Here is a 27,516-nt window from a genome sequence, read left to right on the forward strand (position 1 = left end):
AAGAGGTCAGTTCCATCACATGAAGCTGGCACTCAATTGCGCCTGGCTGTTCCACTCGTCTGAGATTCTAAGCGTGGACTGAAACACCCAGCCATTTCTGATGAATATTAAATCAATCAATCAAAACTAGGGAAAAGAAACTCTAGAAAAAAACTCCTCAGCAGTCCTGCTTGCAGGCTAGAGATGGAACGGCATCCAGAGGCACATCTGTGTAAATGGTTTCTCTCTGTGTCTGCATCATCATAGATTTAGTTGCAGGGTACACTTCCTGGAATTTTGCTCATGTTGAAATGCACAACATTGTTTATGTGAAAACTATTTCAGCCTTCTTCACAAAAAAAACCAAAATAATAAAAACTAGGATTGAGTCTAGATGACAATCACAGAATAACCTGTCATCTAAAAATAAACACACACTCTCAGACTGCTGTGACAAGGAGAGGTCAGATTGATAGTGAGCCGCCTCTGTCAGTGTTGCCCCTTCACTGTGCTCGTGTGTGTGCCATGAGAAGAGAAAGGGCATAAATACTCGCCTTTAGACATGAACGATCACTTTACAGCATTTTTTTCATACTTTCTTAACTGAAAAGGCCTATTGTTTCAAAGCACATAGGTTTAATTTAAGATTATTCTATCAATTATTATTGTTTTTTTTTTTTGTTTTGTTTTTTTTAAATGGGCAACAGCACCTCTGTTAAAACATAAAAACAACCACCTGAAGTTTAATTGTTTTTCAGAGAGGAAATGTTTTTATTTATTATTTTACGATACTGTTCTATTTAAACATCTGCAAATGGGAACATTACATTGTGTTTTGGCTCAGCTGAAGTGATGTGCTTGATCACAACCACTATTAGTGCTGACTTTAAAACCCAACCACCGCTAAGAAAAATATAACATCTGTAGGCTTGTTTACCAAGCTAGGCAAAGTATAGGAGCTTAGAACACATGCAGTGTCGCCTGTATACTTCATTAAACCTTGTAACGATATTTAATACAAATGTTACATTTTAAGGAACAGTATGCCAATCAAATTCTCTCAGGCGATACAATAAATAATTATTAAACAGCTGTTATGGGAATTATTTTCTGAAGCAGTTTATCTGTGCTGTAGATGCATACAAAAAAACCCTGATGTGTGGATAAAAATAATTCATTTTGTTAATGTTGAATTCAATTCTGGGGAGGAAGTCCTATGCAAATACTACCTTAATAAAAAACAAATTCTACATGCATTCAACAACTCTCCGACTGATGTTGGCAGGGGAAGGAGAGAAGAGAGGAGACGTTTGCCCAGGATACAGTGGCTGTGCCAGGCACTCTTCAGTTCCTTTGAAAAGCAGTTCGATGTGTTGGTTTTTAGGGCTGCAGTCTGTGTGCTCAGCGCGGTCTGGTTCGTATCACAAGTGCTGCCAGTCGATGCCCACGAGGGACTGGTTGGCCTCCTGTGCATGGCCGATCTCCTCGGTGATGCTGTGCTGGCGCCACAGCTTCTGGATCTTGCGGTATCGCTCATGGCAGAGATGTAGGGGGTTTCCACGCCTGGGGGACACACAAGGAATAATAAATCATAAACAAAGCCTTTGAATTTAGTTGGAGAAAACCTTAGTTTTTAGTATGGAACTGACTTTACTTATGAAGAGTTCCCTTTGTCAACACAAGGATTTCTTTATAATGTAAACTGAGAATGGTTTTGAACTCCAAGCCAGCAGTTGAGAATCTCACCTGAGCCCCTGATCAGTCTCTCCATAGTCGTCCAAGTAAGGGGGTGCGTAGAAGCAGCCTTTCGTCTTCCCAGCGAGGAACAGCACCTGACTCTCACGCACCCTGCAACACAAACACAGAAAAGCACTGTCAGCAGGGACGCCACAATAGGAAAATCAGGATAAAGAAACTATCACAATACTGAAATGTAAAACTTGCACATGCTAATTTAATTACCTTGTCCTTTACATTAGCCTAATCCAACCATAACTATAATGCCATCATGCTTAGTGCATTGGTACAGGTACAATGCTGTTAGCAGTGTCTGATGCAGGTGTGATATTGTGATCAGTGCTAGAGCTATATTATAGTACGCAGTGCGTGATGTAGGCTCGGTGTCTCGCGGGCACAGTGCTGCGCTCAGTGTTACGGGTACAATGCTGTGCTCAATGAGTAATGTAGGTAAGTGATTTTAGTCAATTTGATGGTTAAAATCGTTGTCTGCTAAAGGTAACCAGCCTGCACTTAATTCTAATTAAGTTAACCAAACTGTGTTGGGGTGTGTTGAATTGTGAGGTTGATGAAAGTTTTGTGTTAAGTATACAGCTCCAGGCCTACAGGACAGTATAAATTGACAATCAGTGTCTTGGAACTCCAGCTGTTCTAAGCGCCAGCTGTCTAAGGGCCACACAACCAAGGGCAGTCTGAGCTGTGGCAGTCATAACGAGGACCTTTTCCAAATATCTCCTATGGCTACTAGAGGTCTCATTCCCACTTTGACACCTAACGTCTGGATCCCCTGGACAAAGTGTGCTCACTCTTTCTCCCCTCATAGAATGAACACTGGTAAGTACTTCAGATACCATTACTAAACTACCTCTCCCCCTTTACTGCCTGCTACAAACTGTAAATTCTCCTTTCCAAATTGCCATTCTCTGACTAACAAACATCTGCTACTCAAACTTATAACTGATTCTAATCTTGATCTTCTCTGTCTAGCAGAAAACTGGCACACTGCAAATAAGCACTCACTACATCTATCTACCCCAAATGGCTTTCAAATTCGCTTACTGACAAACAACTCCTCACTGGTAGAGGTGGGGGCACTGTTGTTATTGTTAACTCTGCTTGCTGCTTCAACTCTCTCTATGTCAGCCTTTTCTTCATTTGAGCATCTTGCTATCAAGCTCCCCTCTCCCATGTTCCTCACCCTTGCCGTTATCTATCATCCACCAAAGAATAACTGCTTTTATTGCCGAGTTCTCACAATTCCTCTCCATAATCTGCACTTCAACTGACAAAATTCTACTCCTAGGTGATTTCAACATCCACGTTGATTTGCCTTCTTCCCCTCTAGTGACTTTGTCATACTCCTGGACTGTCTTGGACTCCATTCCACTCACACCCGAGGACACCCCCTGGACCTGATCATCACCAGGGGTCTTGATCTCCAATCTCAGTCACGGATCTCTCTCTGACCATTTCTTAAATCACTCCCAATACTAATCTTCCAGCACCCTCAGCTACTACTGATGCTGTTATTTCCTTCAGTACTAAAAACCTCTTGGAATGTGTCTCTTACCCTCAGACTGATACTCTCCTGTCTTCGGTCAATGATGCGGTGTCCCTCTACAATGCTACCCTTACACAGTTGTCCCGCTTACAACCAGAACAGTGAAGAAACATTGCAACTGTCCATGGTATACCCTCAAACTTTGACTGCTTAAGTCTGCCTGTCGCAAGTCTGGAGTGCAAATGGAGGCTGTCTGGACTAAAGTTCAGAGAGATTTGTGCCGATCGCATCAGTAGCTACAGGCGTGCACTCGCTGCTGCCAAATAAAAACCAAATATTCTCTTCAAAACCTTTTATCAAATCCTGCATCCAGCCATTGATAAATCCACCACCTATTCACTCTCCTCTCTTACCTGCCATGATTTCTCCTTTCTTTCAGAATAAAATGGACACCATTTATTCTACATTCTCCTGCCACAAACCCAGTCTATTACTCTACCACCATGACTTTCCTCCGATTGCCTGGTGCTGCGCTCAGTGTGCGGCGCAGGCACGGTGCTGCGCTCAGTGTCTGGTACCTGAGGAAGATGCCCACTCCAGCCCCGCAGGTGAAGGTGTGTGCAGTGCAGGCCCCCACGTCCTCCCCCTCCAGCTCAGTCTGGCAGCAGTAGCTCTGAGAACACAGCATGGTCCCGCACACCAGACACAGGGTCGGGGCCCGGCTCTTATCACCGCCTGACTTGGGGCACCTGCAACACAAACATTTTAAACCCAGCCATAGATAATAAAAACACACTCTGTGTTTGTATCTGATGTAATGCATACACACGGTATATGTAGATCAAAGAAATCTGACCTACATATATAGCAGAACTTTTTTTTTTTTTTTTTTTTTTTTTGAAGGGGACACTGTCAAAAATCTACAGCACTGTAATGAAGGGCTGTTTTACTATTTCATCCAAACCCTGAATCTTGAGTGTCACGTCACCAAAGTGTTTAATCCAACTCACATGAAGCTGGATGCCTGATTGATGAGGCAGCTGTAGTCATCTGGAAGATCTATCAGTCTATTGGACTCTCGGGGGAAGCTGGAGCGAGAGAGAACATAAGAAAACAAAACGAGAGGAGGCCATTCAGCCCATCTTGTTCGTTTGGTTGTTAGTAGCTTATCGATCTCAGTATCTCAAGCAGCTTCCTGAAGGATCCCAGGATGTCGACTTCAACAACATTACTGGGGAGTTGGTTCCAGACCCTCACAATTCTCTGTGTAAAAAAAGGTGTCTCCTATTTTTTGTTCTGAATGCCCCTTTATCTAATCTCCATTTGTGACCCCTGGTCCTTGTTTCTTTTTTCAGGTTGAAAGAGTCCCTTGTGAAGACATTGTCAATACTTTTTAGAATTTGGAATGCTGGAATCAGATTGCCACGTCATCTCCTTTGTTTTAGACTGAACAGATTCAATTCTTGTAGCTTGTCTGCATATGACATGCCTTTTAACCCAGAATTATTCTGGTCGCTCTTCTTTGCACTCTTTCTAAAGCAGCAATATCCTTTTTGTAGCAAGGTGACCAGAACTGAACACAATATTCTAGATGAGGTCTTACTAATGCATTGTAAAGTTTTAACATTACTTCCCTTGATTTAAATTCAACATACTTCATTCTATATCCAACTATCTTGTTGGCCTTTTTTATAGCTTCCCCTGCATTTTACAGATGCATGTGAGCAGCGAGGAGTGCATGTCTTTAAAACAGCCCAGCTGCATTTATCTACCGTGTCATTTATTGAGTCAAGACATTTTACCAGAAACAAAGAACATGCATCTATTCTAGCTACCTCCCAGTGGTTGAAATTCTCAAAGGACACAAGAAAAAGTTCTCTACCCTCTGCTTTCTAAAGATCACAAATAGAACTGCATCCATCTCTGCTTCTCCTATATTGTACATCTGTACAGCACTGTCGCCAAAGCAGAAAAGTGAATCTGTCTTGTGTAGATGAAGAAAACACATTATGCATTTTTTCAAACTGATTTCTTAGAAAGAAAAATGTATACCTTTGAAGCATATGGTTATCTTTCATATAGTTCTGCATTTCAGGATGACCACACCACCTTCAGGAGAAAGAATGCACAGTTCTGAATGTGTGTTACTTAATGTACATTCAGACACCTCAGCTCATTTACTAAGAATGCTCTTCATTACCGTTACTTTACTCAAATAACTCTTGCATTTCACAATGTGATTGATTGAAGTGTATGAGAAGAAGTTCTCCTCCAGCAACAAAAGCAATCTCTTCGCACACCTTTGCAGCAGCGGGTCGACGAGCTCCCTGTTGCTCTGGAACAGCTGCATCAGGCAGGTCGGCAGGCAGAGATACCCGCACAGCTGCTCAAACTGGCTTGCTCCACTCACTGTTCATACAACAAATGCATCGGAATTATTAGACATTCACTGTTGATCAAATCAGCAACTATGGTCGTCAGAGTTACAGCACATAATACAAGATTGACAAGAACAAAACCAAGACCATCCCTGGGTAGAGTCAGCTCCACATTGAGGTTCAAGGAGAGGTGACAGTGGGAGAAGGAGGTATAAACCTCTTTGCTCTGTGGCCACGCAAACCACAATGTGGAACATTGTCTAACAGGACGTTTGAAAAGTGCCCAATGTGACGAGATGCAGCAGATGTTCACATATAGAAGGCAGACTCGTAAACAATTCTCGGAGGATAAGGGGAGGGGGGGTGTTGAGTTTACCCTGGAGCCCGGCAGGCGGGCGCACCCCGTTGAGATGGTGGAAGAAGAGAGCAGCACAACGGAGGTAGGGCAGTATGCCAGCCTTCAAACAGCGCCACAGGTGCCAGCCTGAACAAGCCTCCCTGCAGGCACTGCAACAATAAGGAGGGTTACAGTAGAACCAACACAGACTCACTGTCACCACCTGCAGAGCTGGATGGGTTAACTAACACACAGCAGCACCGGGGCTTCTGGGAACAGGACAGGGGTGCAGCAGAAACAGCTGAGTTTATAGACATCCACCAGTCAGTCCATTAGAGTAATTGTTGTTTTGCAGAAACTTTCAGATCCAACACACAGCTGAACAGACAGTATTCTCCCCCTACCTTCCCTGGTACTGCTGCAGTACAGTGTAGAGAGACAAGACAGCTTCCTCCTCCTCTGCTGGACCACTCTCCTGGTCCATCGGGGTTCCCCCTTAATAAAACAAAACACAGCTATGAGGTACACAAGGACAGACAGGACCAGCTTCACAACACACACAAAAATCTACATTGTGATCTACTGGGAGACATTACAAACATGCAACTGCAGGAGGTACCTGGCACAGAGGTGAGCAGGATCTGCACGATGTGAGCCATGGTCACCAGGTGGAAAAGATGCAGCTCCCCTGCAGCCAGACTGAGCCCCGACACGTCCTGGCAGTGTAGAGTGGAGTAGGACAGAACCAGACTCACCTGCAGAAACAGGCAGTTACTGGACAGAGAACCAGCCTCCCCTGCAGAGGCAGGCAGAGTTACTGGGGATCTGGGGACAGGCTGCACTCTGATCTATTAGAATACAGTGCATGCATAAGGAGGGAGTGAAGGGGTCTCATGGTTTAGTGCACTTAAAACATTTGCATTTTAAGAAATACATTTTAGACTACAGAAATAAGAAACAAATTAATATTTCTTTATGGACTCATGAATAGCCATTTACCATTCTTTACGGTTATAACAATTCAAATTAACCTGTAATAAACTAGTTTATTTAAACTGTTTTGTTTATTGAGTATCCAACAGTTTTATGTCAAACAATCCTTAAGCTCCAGCAGCACACTTACCAGTAAGTGGAACATGTCAACATCAAGAATACAGGGAGAATTTTCCACTTGTTCATCCGGTACTAGAGCTAATTAAACACAGAAACACATGACAGGTCTTCATGCATAAACAAATCCACACTCATTAACACATACAAGCCAACAATATGAACCTGTAACATTACCTTATTCAATATAATAACCACAACCTCGTACACAATATCAGCTTCCCACAACGCAGAGAAATGAAGAAATTTCTGTAACAATGAAAGACCAGTCTTACCGGCCAGCAATCTGATGAAGTGGCTCTGCACCGCCTGGAGAGGGGACACTGTCCAGCACGCTGCCCCGAATCTCGTCAGGGAGTTCAGACAGTCATCCTGCAGGAAAGCACACAGCTGAGGAGCAGGGAGGCACAGCACCATCAAGGGAAAGGTTTGCACTCTGCTCACAACATGATACTGTGCAAACATGACCACAGCAGACATGGAACTATTGGAAGGCAGGCCAGCAATCCCAGAAATGAATGAACTCCTGACTGCGGTACAATGGATTCATTTAACAGTTGTTGCCAAGAGTCAGGAAAAGGAAAAAAATAAAAATAAAAAATGGTTTGGAGCTGCTTTCTGGAATCTAATTTTTTTTTTTTTTTTTAGAACTGAACTGCAGGAAATCAGCTGACACACAGAACTCAATATCAGTGAACAGCCGATTTAGAATTTGCACACATGTTCTGCCCTACACTGGGAGGAGATGTAATTCAATAACAATAACCCACCCTACACTGGGAGGAGACGTGATTCAGTGATTCAGTAATAATAACCCACTCTTACCTGTCTGCAAGGTAAACTGCCAAACAATGGTTTCTCCTCATCTATCAACTGTCTCTCTGGAAGGAAAAAAAAAAAAAAAGACATTTATTTTAGTTACAATGGTCAGCGGCTGTGCACTGCACTGAGGAGCACCCTGGGGTTATCCTTTAAATACCCTGATCCCACTAACTCCCAGCAGAGGGTTAGAGGGGCAGGGCTGCCCTTTCACTAAGGTGGCTTACCAATGGACTGGATGGTGTAGGCACAGCTGCCCCAGCACATGATGGGCACACGGGGGTCCTGTTCGTTGGGGTGAACCTTTAAGCCCACTTTGTAGGTCGCTGTCCCAAAGGTCGTCAGCATCTCCTTAATGCTGCTGGAGTAAGGATTCCTGAAAAACATTTAAAGATCGCTTTTAAAATGTGTTCCTCTTGCCTCATACAGCTTGCAGGAAGAATGCTGAAAACATATAGAAACTGCTGCATCCAGACAGGTACAGATGCAGCGTCACTGCATTCAGCTTTGTGTCCCTTTCATATTCAATAGTTAAAAATTGACTCGGGATTAGGAGCACATGACTTCAATATCACAGCTCTCAGGTCACAGTGCAGGGGATGATTAACATGAAAACTAAAAAGTTCTCCACCTTTGTTGGAAAGTCCAAATACAGGCTACACTGTTTTAGCAATACCAAGTGTTATTATTATTTCAAGTTGCAGGTGTGTGTATTCAGCACAAGCTCACAGCTACTCCTCTTACTTGGGCTGCAGGTCTGGCTGGAATCCCTCTGCTAGCAGAGTCTCATCCATTTGGTCTGCTGCTTCTGCATCAGGGCTGCCTGTTTGAAGAGGAAGCACAATGAAGCACAGGCATAGCTCTGTCATGTAGAGGGGTGTCTCTACTGCTTGCTATAGAGAGAGACCAGGACAGTATTGTGCATTGGAGTCTCAATGGGCCTGTATGCAGCCACAGCACGTTCCCAGGGGCATCCCAGCTCTACTTACCCGTTACAGAAAAACGTCTCGTACACCTGCAGACATTACATCGAAAGAAACTTTAGAAACAGACACACACTCACTGGAGGAGTTCTGTTTCTTCTTTAAATAGTGCAGCACATTTATCTGCTGGGATATTGTCTTCAGCCACTGGTTTAGGTTCTGTTGCTCCGAGATGCTACAAAACAATACATAATTGAAGATAGTTAAGTGAACAACCTTTGATGCCTTGAAGTGGTAAAACACAAGGGAAAGAGGAGGGAGTGTCGAGTGCATTAGCAGGAAGATTCTCTGTACACACCTACTGTTTCAACCCAGTGCATGACCAGCATTCACACTGATCATTCTAATCGACAAACGAGAGCAGATTCTCAATACATACTGGGGCTGTTTTAAAGAAAGTCTTTGAGAGAAACAATACAATTAGAACAGTATAAAACTAGCTTGAAACAGTTTAGTTGCAGGCAGGGTTGCATAATTGTGATTAAACCATTCTTGCTAGTTTCATACAACTAGTTGTATTATTCCCCTCTGGAAACACGCCTTTGAACATGTTTCCAATCAAAAGCAATGATGCTTTGCTCGAGGGAATAGTGTTTGCTAGTTCTGCATTATATTAGCTACTATTTACTTCCACTGAACCACCGATTACATTAAGTCACTACAACTTTTTTTTTTTTTTTTTTTTTTTATATAAACATGTACGCGTCGTTTCTACTCTTTACTCTAAAGACCAAAGCACTACTAATATAATAGCTTTAACTAGAGGATGCATCAAAATGCACTTGAACACAGCAGTCTCCCTCGACTGTCTCGGATTTCATCCAAGAGCGACTGACACAGCCTGTAGTTAAGTCAGCAGCACTGTGTATATGTACTAGTATAAGAGCTTTGACTCCACCTTTGATGTTATGCACACAGTTGAAAATCAAGCAGCACAGCACAAAACATGCTAGTTTATCTGAAGTGCAGAGTTGCTTGTCAGTACCTTTTAACCCTTTGCAGTCCTATGTCGGACCAGGTCCGACATTACAATTTTCCCTTTCCTGTCCGACATTATCAAAAAGACGTAAAGCACAGGTCTCTAGTAGCTTTTTCTCTGGAAAAAGCTGAGAAAACCATTGGCCGAATGAAGCCGAATAAAAAGAAAGGGGCTTGTGAGCAATAGAGCTAGCAGCTGCACCACAGAGATAAGATGGACACAAACAAAGCAGATAGCTGCTTCCGCATCCAGTGCACAAAGAATAACAAACATTTACAGAGCTTTTTGAGATGTTATAGTGATAAAATAATGACTTGAATCGCATTATTGAGGACTTTGGTGCCAAAACGATTATTCAGGAGAGGATTTATCAGTATGCACGTCTATAAAGAGGTATGTGAAATACAGCGAACAAGGGGTGGGGCTTGGCTGGAGATGCAGTACTGATGTCGTTTTGCAATGCAATGAGTTTTAAACCGGGGTAAAAAAAAAATATTTAAACAGCGCATGTAAAATAAATAGCGTGTGTGAAAATAAATTGGACCTGACATGCCTGACAAGCGCTGAATAAATGGACTGCAAAGGGTTAATCTTTCAAATCTGGATCAGTTTGAAGTCAAATAACTTGACCCTCGCATGCCTCTGCTGTAACTTGCTGCCCGGGACTTCACTGAAAGTACCCATCCTGGTAACAGTTGCTATATAAATGAGTAGGATGGAGCTGCATGTACCCGGGACTGCAGGCCCGTGGTGGGGGCAGAAGGGGGATCACAGTGTTGCTCAGACACTCGCATAGCGGGCAAAGGAACTCCCCGTTCTCCACCTCGTAGCTGGTGTGCACGCGCAGACGCTGCTGTCTTCTCTGCTCCTTCGCCTGGACAGCATCAAAGTATCTGTGGAGACAGGGACCAGTGAACAGCTTTCTCTCTTCCTGCTGCTTGTCTGGGGTTTGAACCTGTGGGATCTACACTGTCCATTTCCTGACATTTTTAAAAAGTTACCTGAATTATTCACCCATTCAGCTACTGTGGGAGATCCCTGTGCTAATATAACTTTAGGTTATTATCTGGACCCTGCTTCCCCGAAATAGAAATGTAATCATTATTTGGTATTTACCTCCTAAAGACCTGAATCCTGAATATTGTACACCAAAGCTGCTCTTTGAGCCTGTGACACAGTCATGCCTCCACCCCAGAGGGATCAAAAGCACTGCGCTCACAGATCTCAGCATCATTTTTCCTTCAAGACTGCTGCAAATCATGGACGCAGCGACCTTAAAGGTTAGGGAAGCTGCAGCCATCAGGCCCAGAAGTTTCTAGTACGTCACTACCGTTAGTGCTCCGTTAAGCTGAAAGAGCTCAAAGCAGGTGGCTATTCTTTGACAGCTATCCAACAGAGTGGCCAGCATGTACTCGGAGTGCAAGCACACCCCTGGATAGGAGGCTGTCTGGGAAGGTGTCAGCTGGCTCTTCACATGATTCACCGGAAGGCTCAACTGATGCAGGTGGCCGGTGACAAGTTCCATGTGAGCCTCTGCCTGTGCTGGAGACTCAGACTTTCGTTCTGTTCACTTGCAAATTTGAACAAAAGGTGAATGCTTTTCAGCCAGTCTCTGCAGATTCTGCAGCAGAGGCAGAGACCAGTTGTCCAGAAAATGGAGTACTCTGCTGTGTTTGAGTCTCAATGGGGCCAAAACAGCTTCCTTGCACTTGGAGAAGGCACGTGGAGCTATGGAGAGGCCGAATGGTAAGACACGTAACTCATACGTCGTTCCCTGAAGGTGCGCTGGTTTTATGGGGATTTGGAACTAGGCGTCCTTAAAGTCCACCATGAGCCAGTAGCCTGGCTTGATTGACTGCAACAGCCATTGCATTGTCAACATTTTTAACCTCCTCCGACTCAGATACAGGTTGCCCTGTCTGAGGTTGAGTATCGGTCTAAGACCACCATACCGCTTTGGCATGAGGAAGTACCTGAAGTAAAATCCTTTCTCCATCTCGAGGGGGTCTACCAAGTAAATAGCCCTTTTTTGAAGCAGAGCTTCTATCTCCTGGGACACCACAGCGGTGCCCTGTGGGTCCATGACTGATGTCACACCCCGAAAAGGGAGGGGAACCATTCTTGAATGGCAGTTAATAGCCGGACTGAACAGTGGTCAGGGTTCGTATTTCCCCAGCTGAAGTCAAGCACTCATGCACTTTTCATGACCTCACACATTCTAATTACAAGAACCAAAAAATACCATGTTACGATGCACAAGCGTTTCACACAGTCAAAACATGATAACTAAAACTATAGCGGCGGTGACAAAACAATATAAATTTGCTTAAACTGTCAAATTATCCAAAAACAACATTAACACAAAGTAGTTATAACTTGTAACGCTGGATAGCTTGCAACTGCGGTCGGGAGAGTTTTTTTCAATTCCACGACCCATTTAATAAAATACCAATTTTCCAGGATATTCCAGGACTGGATTTTGTTAAAACAGTTTTCCAGGACTTTCCAGATTTTCAAGCACCCATACGAACCCTGGGCAGTAAGCACCCAGATGTCTATGATGCACGGATAGCAATAGTCCAGGTGGTTCCCTTCGTTTGTGGCTTGGCCTCTGTCTCTGTGCCGGGCAGCGGAATCTATTATAGCCTCTGGAGCAAGCAACCGTGGGTCAGTCTAGAAAATTGTGTTTGCCAGCCAGCTGTGCCAGTCTTTGAGGCTGTTGGGCCCTAGGGCACCATTTTGCCATTGGTTTAATACTAGAGGTGGTCACTTTGGAAGCAAGAGAACCAGCTCCTTAGTGGATTCGCGAGGCATGCAGCGACAGCGCTGCAGGATCTCAGCCACCGCGGGACCAAACGTATGCCCTGGAGTGATTAAGGTGTCCAACAGCAGTGCTTTGTCCCAGTCTGGCACATGTGCCTGGAAAAGCCAAAGCTACCTGTGGCCGGCTGCAGCGCAGCTAAGTTTTTGTCTACAGCCTGTCCATTGAGCTTAGACAACTGGAGCAAGTTTGTTCTCCAGGTGCAGAACATCCAGCTGTTGTGGCGAGGGCCTGTATTTTGAGGAAAGGGACAGCAGTAGCTACGACTGATAGGCTACCAGGATACTGTTGTAGTTCCGTAACCTTGCAGAGAACATCCCGGTTAAGTTTCTCGAGGATCACCTCAGGAACCCTGCACTGCTTGATAGGGCAGGCAGCATCCTTGGACAGCAATGGATGCGTCAACCAGCGGAAAATGGGGCAGGCCCAGCTTTTCAGCATCATGCAGTCTGTATAGGATGTCCACTAAACGGGACGCAGCAAGAGCTGTTGCTGGATGGTCCTCGAAGGATCGGATCTCATGGAGGAAATCCGGGTGAACTGGGGGGTTAAGGGAGAGCCGGTAAGCTCCTAATCAAAGAGGGATTGCCTTGTTTACCCTGCTGTAGGCCAGGGCACTTGCAAAGTTTCAGTGGCCCTCCTGAGTAGAGGCATGAACTCTGCTAACAGGGAGAGCGTCACTCCTTTGAGGTGGCGATGGACAGAATGTCCTCCTGTGGGCAATCTGTGCTTGCAGTCCAAGGGGGCAGGCGGGGCTGGTGACACCGAGCACCGAAACAAAATGTGTAAAAAACTAAAACTAAACTAAAATGCTAAATATATACAGATATAATTAACAACTGTACTTATCTGAACAAGGATCTCCTTCAGGTTAGTCTTGAAAGGAAAAATGGCACAGAGATCTAGGAGCACAGTACTTTAGATCCCTCGGGGGCAGGGGCATGACTGTGCCACAGACTCAAAGAGCAGCTTTGGTATACAATATTCGGGTCTTTGGGAGGTAAATACCCATTCGGGCATGGTTACCTTTTGTACTTGAAAGGAACCCACTGATCTCCATGACCTTTAAATTTAGCAATATCTAAAGACTGCTTTGTGTTGGCAGAGCATCTTCAATGCAGTGCAGTGTTGAACCCCTGTATCGATATCTCCAGTATCTCAGCCTCTACAGTGCAGTGCTGAACCCCACAGTATCGAGATCTCTAGTATCTCAGCCTCTACAGTGCTGAACCCCACTATCGATATCTCCAATATCTCAGCCTCTGCAGTGCAGTGCTGAACCCCACAGTATCGAGATCTCTAGTATCTCAGCCTCTACAGTGCTGAACCCCAGTATCGAGATCTCCAGTATCTCAGCCTCTGCAGTGCAGTGCTGAACCCCACAGTATCGAGATCTCTAATATCTCAGCCTCTACAGTGCTGAACCCCACTATCGATATCTCCAATATCTCAGCCTCTGCAGTGCAGTGCTGAACCCCACAGTATCTCAGCCTCTACAGTGCAGTGCTGAACCCCACAGTATCGAGATCTCTAATATCTCAGCCTCTACAGTGCTGAACCCCACTATCGATATCTCCAATATCTCAGCCTCTACAGTGCAGTGCTGAACCCCACAGTATCTCAGCCTCTACAGTGCAGTGCTGAACCCCACAGTATCCAGATCTCTAATATCTCACTCTCTACAGTGCTGAACCCCACTATCGATATCTCCAATATCTCAGCCTCTACAGTGCAGTGCTGAACCCCACAGTATCGAGATCTCTAGTATCTCACTCTCTACAGTGCTGAACCCCACTATCGATATCTCCAATATCTCAGCCTCTACAGTGCAGTGCTGAACCCCACAGTATCGAGATCTCTAGTATCTCAGCCTCTACAGTGCAGGGCCAGCGTTCATCACAAACCTCTGCCAGCAGTGTGAATGCATGATGTGTCCACAGCTCCCAGTATGAGTACCGCAGGACAAGTCTGGGTGCATAAACAGGGGGTCGTAGTTATCTAAACAGGGAAAACAAAACACAAAGAACGTTTAGGTCTCCTCCTTTCCGAAGCTTTTGTCATTTCTGCGATTTGTTTTTCTGATGATTTTCCAAAAATTAACACATTTGTAGCAAACCTAACAATCTGACATACTCTAAAACACAAGTACCACTCCTCCATATGCTCAAAAACACACCATGCTTTAACTACTAGCATACCATTTTTATCATCATTATTCTATTTTTTTTAATTCAACTAGTGTGAACCAACTGGCAAGAGCCACTTACCAGGATCATGCATCACTCTTCTCCTGTTCTTGGACATGACTGTGGACCTCTGGACGAAGGCAGCCAGCACCATAGCCTTATTGTGTGCTTTGATATCCTGCTCCTCCTGACACAGGATACAGGTGACCACCTGTCGCTTCTCACTGCCCCGCGTGCGCCCGGGACCCAGCGCCACAAGAACAGCATCGGGGAGGGAAGGGCTGGGGAGGGGGCAGCAGAGACAGGATTACTGGATGCACTTGAACGAGTGCAGCAGTGGGGAGGGAGGAGATGGGTAGGGGAAGCAGAGACACAATTACCAGGTGCACTGGAATGAGCACAGCACCCGCGAGAGAGGGGATGTGGAGGGGGAGCAGAGACAGGGTCATTGGGTGCAGCAGCAGAGACACAGCTACTGGGTGCTCTAGCGTGCTACACTGGACAAGAACAGTAGTACTTAAGGGCATTTCAACTGAAACCATACATCCGCGGTAACAGTGTCATGGGAACTGTACTTCCATAACGGTTTGCAAAGTAAAATAGTTTAAATTACAGAAAGAGTTCCACTAATTCTCCCAAAGACTTTCCTTCACAGTAATAAAGTCAGACAAAACACAGCTCCATCGGAATAGTGTGGCACAGTGCTGTGCTGGCCTGTGCACGCCCACCTGTGCTCCAGTGCAGTGGAGGTGGAGGCCTCCAGCTCCTCCAGGCTCTGTTGGAACAGCTCTTTGTTCTCGTCGATGAAATGTCTCTGCATCTCTGACATCTGAGCCATGATCTTCTCCCTGCGCAGCCGCGCCATTTCTGCTTTGCGCTTGCGCTCTGCCTTGTCCTGGTCATGCACCGTCTGCACAAGAAGAGTGTGGGGAGACACAAACATTGAGAACTCCACGTCTACATCAATGTACATCTCAACAAGACAGGAGACCAGTATGTAGACTAACATTGGGAACTACACATCAATATCAGTGTACATCTCAACAAGACTGGAGACCAGGCATGAGCAGAGTTGGCCTTCCAACAAATTAAACTTCCATTCAGGTCCTACAGACGTTAACAATTACCTGAGGAAATGGCACTTCAAGACTGAATTACCCTTCACATTTATGTTGCAGTCTGCAACATAAAAACACTCCTACATTTATAAGGGAGGGTCTTTCTCAAGCTAATTATATACAACTTCTGATGTCAGAGGAAGGAATTCACACCAATCCATTGTCTTTTTAATAGGTTAGAACTTTAATCACGAGCCCAAGAGGTTTCACAGGTGGTACAACACAAGGTAAGCTCACTGATCCACAGGTTACAATTCCTTTTATACCTCCTTACAATTATTGGGCAAGTTCTGCAGCATAGGAATGCAGTCCAAGTTACCACCCATTGATTGGAACCATTCTGCTGCAAAGGGCTGGTCTTCACTGGCTACGAGGCCAAGCTGTTTGAATAAGTTCTTTCTTTGTTCTTGGGGAGTTGTCTCACCTCGTTTTAGTGCAGCTTGTCACGTGGTTTCATCCTGTTCTGCTCTATGCAGACAGTCTGTGATTAATTCGTTAGTGCTAAACTAGGTATGTGCAGACAGTTAAGCACACAATATCTAACCCCTTTCCTACTATAGTTGTTAACATAAAAAGGCTTTAAGTACTTATACGTTCTCAATTATACATTAACATTTGGTTGACCTAAAATCCTACTTCAACTCCAACTCCCATCCAAAGACGAGGAAAAAAATGAATGTCAGAATCACCTTCCCAGAGCTCCCAATGATCTTTCAATTAGTTCATCTACCCCACGTTCTTTTATGCAATGCCACAGCCCAATACAATGTCTGTGTTGAACTAGCTTGGTATAAACCACTGGAGCCGGTTCCACTACCTCCTCCAAGGCCTGTCCTCCAGTCTCCGATACAGGAGTGGTTGCGGTCTGCTCCCTTATCTTCTTAATGCTGCTGAAGGTCTGCAATGAAAAAAAAGTTTCATTGTGACAAGGTCAAAGGCTCTGCCTCTGAGGAGGCTAATTAAGATCTTTGTGACAATTGAACTAACCCACAAAGATAATTTACATATATGGCTTAAGGTTTTTTTTTTTTTTTTTTTTTTTTTTTTTTTTTTTATTTAGTGCCCACAATACTGTAATCATTCAATCATCTTTTACATTAGCGTATCGGTTTAGAGTGGATCGGATGGTACTGTAAGTTCCATGCAATCCACAAACAGAAGCCATGTGGAGTTTATAAAACACTGCTTGTGTTGTGCCATTTTCTGACTGCAGCATCATTATAGCAGCCACCACAAACAACGTAACTTAATCAGGACATTGTTCCAAACAATACAAAACTACCAAGTAAATAGTATGGACTGGGAAATGGGTAGCACTGGGAAATAGCCAATTTAAAATTGGCCTTAAAAAAAAAAAAAAAAAAAAAAGCAGCCCAACTACCTGCTTGTAAAATTTTTAGATGGTTAAAATAGACCTAGTGTTAAATAAAAAGGTACAGTACTAACAGAGTAAATGTGGCATAGAGCAGGCCCCAACAACTCAATGCTCATGAAGCAAATATTCCCTTAACAAAAATTGTGTCAAACCTTCAAAATCCATCGAATCATGTCCTTGTGAACCTCCAGGTGTGGAGCATTCTGCAGGGTCTCTAGCATGGCGAGAACACTGGGGCAGTTACTGGGATCCTCTCTGGGTCCTTACAGAAGAGAACAAGCAGCTTTACAGACAGCACTGCATTCAAGAACAGACCAATCTTCAATTACACAGCATGGCACCTTGAATAGGTAGTTATTAGAAGTGTAGCTGGTCACAGCTAAGTCTACTGGAGTTGGACTGTGTGATCAGTGGACTTATTACAGCAGTTTGAGATAATTACAATCTATTATATTAGACATTATCCACATTCACCATATAAAAGGCTTTAAAGTAGAGGTCTTTTGATGGGCCTCTCCACAATTTAAAGAGCAGCCCTCAGACACATGTGGTCCTGCATGTGTAAATGCAGCTCCTGAACCTATGAAAGAGTGGAGTGGCAAGGCAAAGGCCAGACTCACGCGAGATCTTGTGTGTGAAGTTGAAGGTGACGTCATTGTCCTCACTGCTGCTCTCCAGCTGCTGTCTCTCTTCCAGCAGCGCCATGCCGATCAGGTGCAGCACCTGGAGGACACACACCCAGGAGAGCTGCACTCACTGACTGCATTCTTACTAACCACCCGAACGCACACACACCCAGGAGAACTGCACTCGCTGACTGCATTCTTACTAACCACCCGAACACACACACACCCAGGAGAGCTGCACTCACTGACTGCATTCTTACTAACCACCCGAACACACACACACCCAGGAGAGCTGCACTCACTGACTGCATTCTTACTAACCACCCGAACACACACACCCAGGAGAGCTGCACTCACTGACTGCATTCTTACTAACCACCCGAACACACACACACACTCAGGAGAGCTGCACTCACTGACTGCATTCTTACTAGCCCAGGGGCCTGCTTCTGTCACATCCTCTTGGTATGTATTCAGCAGACTCCAGCTTCGCTCTCAGTCAGTAATATTATTTAACACCAGAAGCAAACCCCCTTACAGTTATTTGGTGTGTTTGTTAGTCAGTGGGAGACCTACCCTCTGCAGCATGGACTCAGACCAGGCACAGCCGCTGGGCGCCACTGACCACTGCAGCACGGTGCTCAGGATGCCCAGGAAGACATCACACTGGAGCAGGTTCCCCAGGCTGGCGAAAAGCGGGCAGAAGGGGGGCAGCACAGGAGGGGGTAGAGCTGCAGCAAGGAGGAAGAGGCGTTAGCCACACATGCTAACAACTGTATATTTACATTTGTTGTAAAAACATTTACAAAAATTACTATTTCTGCAGGAACCTCAATCACTAATATTATTTTGTAGTCTGAATAACTCCACTAGTCTCCCTGTATACAAACTGATGCATCCTTGTGATTCAATAGACCTCTATATGCCATGTAAGTTGTGTGTCACTACTCGGCAAGAACCTCACACAGTGATTCACAAGGAGCATTACAGGGAATGCCCTAACAGCGGCTGAATTGGCAGTCTCCCAGTTGTTCTGAGAATTCCAGAAAGCACAATGTGGTTACAAGTGGGTCAGGAGGGATCAAGTCCACAGACATGTGCAATGCAACAGCAGCTACTGATGTGTTAGTGACCCAAATCACAGAATGCTTCAATACTGGATGACTCACAGATTGTTGTATATACCCTGTGCTGGGGGGGGGGGTGAGCCATTTGAAAAGACAATCTGCTCTTCAAATACACGCAAATCAGTCAAGTGATGCGTAACTGCAACAAGAATACAACGTCCATGTTATTCATGGCTGGATTGTCGCTTGGGTAATACGGATCCCTATTCCACTGCCTGATCCAGCCCCACTCTCTCTACACTACTGCACTTATTGGAATAAAGACCAGGCATTTTATTTAAAAACTCTACCTGTATCTTCTCCATTTTGCCTCTTCCGTTTTCTTTGTGCTTCTTCTGCCTGGAGATAATACAAGTTGAACCTGTTTAAAATCCCTGGGGCGAAGTGCAAGGGGAATGGCCCTTCCAATATATGCTTTTCACACACAGTATCCCCTTTTCTGCTGAAGCTGTAATTTGTTATTCACTTTGACTAGGATGTGCAATCACTCCTCATTGTCTTCACCATGGGGAGCTAGTCCAGAACAAAATCATTGCAAACACACTGACTACTGTATTAAACACTGCAATGGGACAAATGTTTATACAGGAAGATTGCTGATGCAACCGGTAGGTGGCACAGAGCATTTCCAATTATTATGGCCGGTGGCATTATATTTACGTAAAGTTCGAGTTTGTCTCAAGTATTTAAAAAGAATGTCTGTAAAACACTGCTCGCTTTATCACCAAAATCACAGTTCACTCCAATGCACTGATCTAACATACAAGTAAAAATAAACAAACAATTATTAAAAGAAAAACCATTTTCTCTTCACCAGTGAACCTGATAATCCACCCGTGAAACCGCAGGCTCTTGAATGTCTGGGAAGGGCTCTGTACCTTGGACTAGTACAGGTTGAAGTCTTTACCTTGGACTGGTCTGCTCTGGAGCAGTGGGAGAAGTACAGGTTGAAGTCTTTACCTTGGACTGGTCTGCTCTGGAGTAGTGGTAGAAGTACAGGTTGAAGTCTTTGGCGCATTCAGGCTTCAGTTCATACAGGCCCCGGCCCGTCAGCCCTGGCTTCCTGAAACGCATGAGTCAGAGGTCAGGGGTCAGGGGTCACCCATAGAATGTCTTGAAATGGTTTTAAATGATAAAAAAATAAAAAAAATTCAGCCAAGGACCCTAAAAAGGAAACATACTTGAACAAAGCGACTGCTTCAATGACCGTCTCCATTCCCGTTTCTTTGTTCTCCTAAAGGAAAAAGAAAATGCCTTTAAAGAAGGAATCAGAATTTGGTGACAACTCCCACAGCTGGTTTCAAAAACACGCTGGGAACTTCCAACAATTAGTTTCCTGGATGAACATTCTTGGAATACAGAACTGATTTTGCAATATCGGAGAACACCAACTAGTGGCAGCCAAGTAGAGCAGGTCTGACAGATGAGTAATCTCTGCTTAGACAAAGGTGAAGGAGATACAAAGATTCTTTACATATAATAGCCATGCTGGGTTACGTCTAAATGTACTCTGGAGTTGTATATATTCAAATAGATCACAAAACTATCTCCCACTAAAATGGAAAGAATAAGGAGTCTATACAATGACGAAATCTGTCTTTTAAAGTTGTAACATTGTTTAAACTCCTGATATTCTAGGCTGCCTGTCCCATACCGAGTCAGGATATGCAGTATATATACTGTGAACAGTTTTAGACCCTTCTTTGGGAAGGGTATCTTGTTGACACAGTGCTTTGCTGTGTATCCTTCCTCCCTCCCTCAGCAAAACGCTGAAGGGGTTTGACTTGTATCTGTAACTTACTGGAGTAAGATCCCAACTCTATCATTGGAGACAAAATATCTTCAAAATATTTTCAGATCTTTTTGGACAAGAAAAAAAAAAAACACAAGACAAAAAGGTTTAAATAAAACTATTTAACAGATGGTAAGAAATCGTATAAAACGAAATGCTTGGCTAGGGCTGGGATATTTTCCTTTTGATTTGAACAGAACACTTTATCAAGATGATATGCAGATCTGATCTGAACATATGCTTTATCAAGATGATATGCAGATCTGATCTGAACATATGCTTTATCAAGATGATATGCAGATCTGAAGACAGGGAGCTGATCCTGAAGGATTAGGGAGGAAAGAAAAAAAAAATATTTTAAGAGAAATTTCAGCATTATAGTGGAATGAGATGAAAAGGAGAACTGTAGAAGTAAACAGATTAAAACGCAGCAGAGACTAGATTGAAATGAATGTGACTGCAGCAGCAGGGACCAGATTGAAATGTATGCGACTGCAGCTGCACAGAGGGGAAATACCCAATCAGAAACTTCAAATCTATATTTCAAAACGTGTTTAAAAAAATTATCTACACTTATCCACTTTAAAATAGAACTGATGCCAATTGTGCAAGATGACGTCAATTTCTACACAACTGTTACAGACATGAAGCGAGCATGTACTTTCACATGGGTCTGTCCCACTGGTGCACAACACTTATTTTGTGTACTTTAAATCTTTGTTTCTGGCACAGAGCATTGGCAAGTACTACACAGGAACAAAAAAAGAGAATACGCCAGGCTCTTCCAGCAAAGGCTGTCATGTGCAACTCCTGTTTTAACCCAACACAGTGCCCTTTGGTGTGCTGGTGTCTGAGGCAGGGTCCCTGCTATTGCAGCAGCAGGCCCAGTACCTGTAGCCCAAGCTCTGCTGGATACTCACATCCTCGGGCAAGGCCTTCACAAGCTCACTGTGCGCCATGGAGCGGATGCACAGCTGATGAATGATCTCCCGCTTGATCTCATCAGAGGCGCTCACCTGCCCGGCTCCCGGGGAAAAGCGCTCACCTACAAGAGAAACAAACAGGAGCTCCGTCATAGTGATCCTGCTTCTCAGACTAGAGCCCTCCGGTAAGCTACCAGGTATAGACTTGCACTGTGCGCTACTACCCTACAAGGCTGACTCAATGTTTGACCAAGTATCCAGTGACTCACAGGTTGAGGGACAGACAAATGTCTTTGTAGTTAAAACTGAGGACTGTACAGGAGTAAAAAAAGCAATGTACATTTTTACATCTTTGGGTGCCAAGCAGGTGCAGACACTGTTGTTAACCTCATCTAATGTTAGCATAGCAGAATAGGTTAGGCTTGTGGAGGGGAGTCTGCATCAACGCTACCACTCCCCCACAGCCCTGTAGATGTCTACGTGAAGGGTACAAACATTTTTTATAAAATATATTTCTTCAGCTTACCAGCAACCATCATGATAAGGTGCAGCATTTCTTCTATGAGAGTACTATTCTGCTGTATGACATCCTGCAAGAAAAACAAAAGCAGGCATTCAAACAGCACTTCCTATACAAACCCTAGAATCTGACTAAATGTGTCACAGATAAAGACAATACAGATGTGCATGTTAGAGACTGATCAGTAAAAACATAACCTTCACATAAGTAACACAGACAGCTCCCTCCATATACCTCCTTGAATCTACTACCATAGAATACACTTCAGACTTTTAAAGAACTCCTGCAAGAGAAAGACTCTTAGGAAAGTGTTAGTATTCAAGGACAATGTGTACTATTGTATCTTACTAACAGATACCACTGCAGCCCTAGTAACTGAATAACTGGTACTCCAAGTTTCACCACAAAAGGACAACTGGTTCAACAGGCCTTCCCAGTGGGGATAATAACCTTCCCATTTTGGATCACTTTCAGGTCACTCAAGTTAAACATTTAGATGGTTTTGATTCAGCACCATGCTATTTTGCAAGGATGTCCCTCCATTCACACCACACATGCAGCTCATGTATTCAGTAAAGCTGCAGCTCAGGTATTCAGTTAAGTTGCTGCACCTTGTTGGTGTTCTCCCCGCTGTATCTCTTGCCATAGTCTGGAGTGTTGAAGATCTCATAGAGCTCGAATCGGCTGAGCACGATCATCAGGAAGTGGTTGGGATCCATCATTGATGCGCCTGCCTGAAAAAAAAACAAAAAAACACTCATGTTTTAATAAACCACAAGCTCCGATTGACTTGAAAAGGAGATCTAAGCAGTGCATAAAATTATGTATTTAATAAACACAGCAGTTTAAAAGAAGTCAAAAGGCATCCGCTAGACAAATCCCAGAGCAGCTCAAGGTGTGCAGCTTCCACAGATCGTGGTGTGTAACAAAGGGTCTTCCATTGTAATGAGTCCTTAGTTTCCTGCTCTGAAAGTGACATTATGAGCCATCAACAGATTTGTAAGTTTTGGGGTTCTGTAATTACAAAATAAATTTTAGAAATCTTCTGTTGTACAGTGCAATTCACTATACTGGTCTCAAATGTGCAGAACACAAAGAAACCCATAGTAGCACCGCTGAGCTGAAACAGTGAAGCCTTAGAGAAAGCCATGGAAACGGAACGGCCTTTAACCTCGTGTAGTACCACATACCAGCATTTAAAAAGGAAATGCATGTTTGCTATGCAAGTGCACGGCGTGTATGATTCATTGTCTACTTTTGCTTACCTGTAGCATCAACAGGTCCTTGTCAAACATCTCCACTCTGCATTTAACATTGTGATAGTAGTAAATCTGGAAAGCACACACAGTTAAAAACACAGACCCAATAAAACTGTCACCTTATCAGAGAATCTGCAAACATGACTTCATTTTATGGACTGGCCACATCATGACCTGCAACATTTACTCAGCTGTGGTATTACTGTATAATGAAAGCACTGTATTGGTTTTCCTGTGGTATTATAATGAAAGCACTGTATTGGTTTTTCTAAGCTGGAGTATGACTCTATACATGACACAGCATAAGTGTGACAAGAACAATACACCATGTACTGAGGATTAAACAAATCAAACATTGTGACATTCTCAAATGGGTAGTAGATGTCATTCTGCAGTTTTTGAAATGTATGCAAATCAGCCTGTAATATTTTAAGACATGAGAATTTAAAATGTGCTGGTGGCACAAACTCATAAAAGAGCAGAAGCAAATTAGCCTTTCTTGACACACAGACAGACAAGCATGCACACACACACAGACACACAAGCACACACACAGTGACACAGACAGATACACACACGCATACACATACCTGGTTGACTAGGGAGAAGCCGTTCCTCCTCCACATCCCAGCATGCACCTGCGCACACAGCACCAGGCAGCGCAGGGGGTGCTCAATCAGCATTGGGGGGCTCAGTTCACACTGAAGGGCAAATCAGAAAATGAGTTACTCAACAGAAATATGACAGAAATGTAAAGGGACTGCAAAGGGAACCTCGACTTACCAAAGGTAACTGCTCTGGAAACCTGTAAGCCACTTCAGTTTTGCTTAAGAGAACATGTAACCCTAGAAGAAAGATAATATCTATTTAAAGATGCTTTTAAGCAATCTTAAAGTGCATTGTTACTGCATGTAAAACATGAGAATAAGCAGCTTTGTACCGACAGAAGAACATATTATTGTACTTCCAGCTCCCACAGCAGAGTGTAAAACCTCACACCAGAGGTCTAGTCACAGCACTTAAATCGCACCACCTACTGTAGAATTAATGCATTGCAATGTTGCGTCAGGAATTCTATTTGTATACTGCAAGTACACTCCAGCAAAGGTGCAAACAGTACAGCTCAGAATCCTTCCCCCATCCACACATAAAAGGGGGCAATTCTCCTAACATCAGAGCCAACTCTTCACTGTTCTTACCTGCCAGCAGCCGGGACACAGGCAGGTGAATGCTGACCTTCTCCTGGGACACACGGTACCGGATGGTGTCGACAGAGTGGCCACACATGCTCAGAGTGATGGGCTGCTCCCCGTCTGTGAAGCCACTGTGACACTGCATCAGCACCACCAGGCACTGCTTGTAGGCTTCAATCAACACCTTCTCCTGCAAACCGACACACACAGGACAAAGCCAGTAGGTTTATAAGGGCTGGTCCCTTGAACTGGGGCGAGACAAAAGCAAACTAGAACAAGAGTCACAGCTAAGAATCTCTGTACAGAACCTTAAATATGTAATTGAGGAGACTCATGTTTGTCATATACTCCCCTCCCCCTGCAATGTCCATGAAAAGAACAATGGCATTGCGAATACGTTTGAGAATGGACGAACCAGCATGAGGGCTTAATAAGCGGATAGTACTCACGTCAGTAGAACACCATTCCTGCATCATGGACGTGATGTGCGTCAGCTTCATCTGCAGAGTGAAGGCTGCCTCCCACTCGGGCTCCATCTCAATGTGCTGCCCCACCTGCCGAGTTACTGGGTCCATGCCCTTGCAAAATTCATACAAAACCTTGAATTAAGCTCAACCACACAGCTCAACCCCAGGGGAGAACTCCAAAGAATTGTATAATTCTGCACTGCTCAACCCCAGGGGAGAGCTTCACAGCACCGTGTAATTCTGCACAGTGCTAAAGTAAAGTATTCCAGAGTCTGATAGAAGGAAATCAGCCTGGCTGAAAACTTTGAACAGCTTTAATGTTAATGTTGAAACTGCTGCTTCACAGATCAGAACCCACGAAGTGCACAGCTTTCACACCACTGCTCCCATGGGGATTTAACCCTTACTGATGCTGTATTAAGATCGAGAATTTGAGAGTCAGTTCAAATGATTTCATTTGGAGATTTCTAACACCTGGGAAGACATTTATGAAAGCTTGTTAAGCATCTCATAGACTAGTGCATGTGGGTTTTGGGCACTTCTATATAGAAACCTGTAACTTTTGCAACCCTCAGGCCATAGTTCAATACATTCTAGATAGAAATGCTATTAAAAAAAAAAAAAAAAAAATCACCACTTTCAAGAGTTAGAAGAATTTGCAAAGACAAATTCCAAAGCAGACCTACTTGCATGCACTTCAGCAACTCCAAGAAAGCTTCAAATCCTTCAAGAAACTTCTCCCTGAGCTTATCTGTCCATTCTGTTGGTCGGCTGATTAAAACATACCTGGGAAAGCGATATTTAAAATCAGTTCTTATTTTTGGCAGGAAGTCTGCAGAAATGGTGATGTGCCAACATGAAGCACAAAGCTACAAAAACACGGCTCGCAAAAACACGAAGGACAGCAAAGAATCAACATGGTCTTCAAGCTCAGAAGTAGTGAGCAAGTTTTACTAGTAGTTCAAAGCTTCTCATTTAGTATGTAATGACTCTTAACCTACACTGATGTGATGAGTAATATTAACATCCCAAAGTGAAACCAAACTTATTTTGCCAAGAAGGTATTCACATGTTACTGTATACCACAAAGACAGTGCTGCAGAACAGAAGCATACAATAATGGACTATTGAAATCAACGCTTTTTAAAAACAAACAAGTCCTGGTGCACACAATGAATTCAAATTTTACATTCGACCAAAAACCTTCTCTACTACCAAGAACACAGGTCCCTGCTGTCCTGAGCTGGTTGTCTCTATGTAGTGAAAGGTGCTTGGCAGGAGCCCAGGAGCCGCAGGACTCACTTGAGGTCTCCAATGAGGCTCTGCACCCTCCTGAATTTGAAGGCCTGCTGGGCGGTGTAGCGCTCGAACTGGAAGCGGCCCTGAAGGTCCCGGTGCCGCAGGTGATCCATGAAGGTTCTGATAATCACGGTCAGGAGACTCTGCTCTATGATCAGCATGCGGGCCTGAAACACACCCCTCAGGGAGTTAGCAGCTGCACACGGATTCCAGCTGCAGTCATGGAGCCAAGCTACTGAGATAGACAAGCCCGGAGCTTATCACTTACATGCATTCATAATAGATGAACCCAGACCTTATCACTTACATGTGTTATAATTTATCTGTATCTCAGGAAAAAACAGAACGGTTTCCATTTTCGAGATACTGAAAAATTATCATATGATCAACTAAGATTAATTATTTTTTGAAGGCCTCAACAAGCTGCTGCAGCTGTCATGATGGCAGTATTTCTTTTTTATTTTCTTTTTACATTGCATTTATAATCATTTTATCATTCAGCAGATGCTTTTATCCAAAGCAACTTGGAGATTAGGGGGTGAACTATATATCACAGCTGCTGTGGTGCACATTTTCACATTTTTAAATGTTATTTGAATCCCTGATGATAGATCATCATTATATTTGAAAACAAACAAAACAAAGCATATGATGATTCAATACATGACTCGTTTCATTCCAACTCCAAGGTAAGCAAATCAGACTGGCATGTTCAAGCGTTCTCTAGAGGCACCCCAGACCAGTCATGTGTCCACATTGCCAATACCAGCACTCCTGCTTGTCCTCGCTTGCCCTGCAACACTCCAGATGCAGCCCATACTCACCAGAGATGGCACCGTGAAAATTTGCACGGAGAGGTCGGTTACCGAGAACTCTCTGTCGTGGTCGTCTTTCACAAAGTCACTCTGCATGCGTTCATAATTCTAATAGGGAGGCAAAGAAGAGGCAAGGGGGCGCTCAGTGCGTTCAAAATGAAGTCTACACAGT

At 44.0% G+C, this 27,516-nt stretch overlaps 1 protein-coding gene across 2 annotated transcripts in view; it reads right to left on the reverse strand.

The window, feature by feature from the left end:
* Positions 1 to 726: 726 nt before the first annotated feature.
* Positions 727 to 27,516, reverse strand: part of ubr2 (ubiquitin protein ligase E3 component n-recognin 2) — a 38,893-nt gene continuing 12,103 nt past the window's right edge. Inside the window, exons 11-47 of one of the 2 annotated variants that reach the window (XM_041251448.1) lie at positions 27,354 to 27,452; positions 26,533 to 26,696; positions 25,917 to 26,016; positions 25,213 to 25,341; positions 24,770 to 24,953; positions 24,354 to 24,415; positions 24,161 to 24,271; positions 23,577 to 23,642; positions 22,923 to 23,045; positions 22,318 to 22,381; positions 21,789 to 21,913; positions 20,258 to 20,310; positions 20,037 to 20,139; positions 19,367 to 19,415; positions 18,526 to 18,680; positions 17,944 to 18,046; positions 17,476 to 17,585; positions 16,766 to 16,846; positions 15,559 to 15,740; positions 14,912 to 15,111; positions 14,549 to 14,642; positions 10,555 to 10,716; positions 8,925 to 9,019; positions 8,606 to 8,684; positions 8,089 to 8,237; positions 7,868 to 7,923; positions 7,318 to 7,414; positions 7,056 to 7,123; positions 6,552 to 6,687; positions 6,337 to 6,427; positions 5,972 to 6,102; positions 5,518 to 5,626; positions 5,270 to 5,326; positions 4,228 to 4,305; positions 3,796 to 3,966; positions 1,726 to 1,827; positions 727 to 1,542 (exon numbers count right to left, since the gene is read on the reverse strand). In XM_041251448.1, coding sequence (XP_041107382.1) covers positions 1,401 to 1,542; positions 1,726 to 1,827; positions 3,796 to 3,966; positions 4,228 to 4,305; positions 5,270 to 5,326; positions 5,518 to 5,626; positions 5,972 to 6,102; positions 6,337 to 6,427; positions 6,552 to 6,687; positions 7,056 to 7,123; positions 7,318 to 7,414; positions 7,868 to 7,923; positions 8,089 to 8,237; positions 8,606 to 8,684; positions 8,925 to 9,019; positions 10,555 to 10,716; positions 14,549 to 14,642; positions 14,912 to 15,111; positions 15,559 to 15,740; positions 16,766 to 16,846; positions 17,476 to 17,585; positions 17,944 to 18,046; positions 18,526 to 18,680; positions 19,367 to 19,415; positions 20,037 to 20,139; positions 20,258 to 20,310; positions 21,789 to 21,913; positions 22,318 to 22,381; positions 22,923 to 23,045; positions 23,577 to 23,642; positions 24,161 to 24,271; positions 24,354 to 24,415; positions 24,770 to 24,953; positions 25,213 to 25,341; positions 25,917 to 26,016; positions 26,533 to 26,696; positions 27,354 to 27,452 — 4,080 coding nt within the window. In that variant the 3' untranslated portion in view covers positions 727 to 1,400. The remainder of the gene's footprint in view (positions 1,543 to 1,725; positions 1,828 to 3,795; positions 3,967 to 4,227; positions 4,306 to 5,269; positions 5,327 to 5,517; positions 5,627 to 5,971; positions 6,103 to 6,336; positions 6,428 to 6,551; positions 6,688 to 7,055; positions 7,124 to 7,317; positions 7,415 to 7,867; positions 7,924 to 8,088; positions 8,238 to 8,605; positions 8,685 to 8,924; positions 9,020 to 10,554; positions 10,717 to 14,548; positions 14,643 to 14,911; positions 15,112 to 15,558; positions 15,741 to 16,765; positions 16,847 to 17,475; positions 17,586 to 17,943; positions 18,047 to 18,525; positions 18,681 to 19,366; positions 19,416 to 20,036; positions 20,140 to 20,257; positions 20,311 to 21,788; positions 21,914 to 22,317; positions 22,382 to 22,922; positions 23,046 to 23,576; positions 23,643 to 24,160; positions 24,272 to 24,353; positions 24,416 to 24,769; positions 24,954 to 25,212; positions 25,342 to 25,916; positions 26,017 to 26,532; positions 26,697 to 27,353; positions 27,453 to 27,516) is intronic. The other variant, XM_041251447.1, reaches the window with a different exon arrangement.

The sequence above is a fragment of the Polyodon spathula genome, chromosome 5 (assembly GCF_017654505.1).
Source record: "Polyodon spathula isolate WHYD16114869_AA chromosome 5, ASM1765450v1, whole genome shotgun sequence".
Taxonomy (NCBI): domain Eukaryota; kingdom Metazoa; phylum Chordata; class Actinopteri; order Acipenseriformes; family Polyodontidae; genus Polyodon; species Polyodon spathula.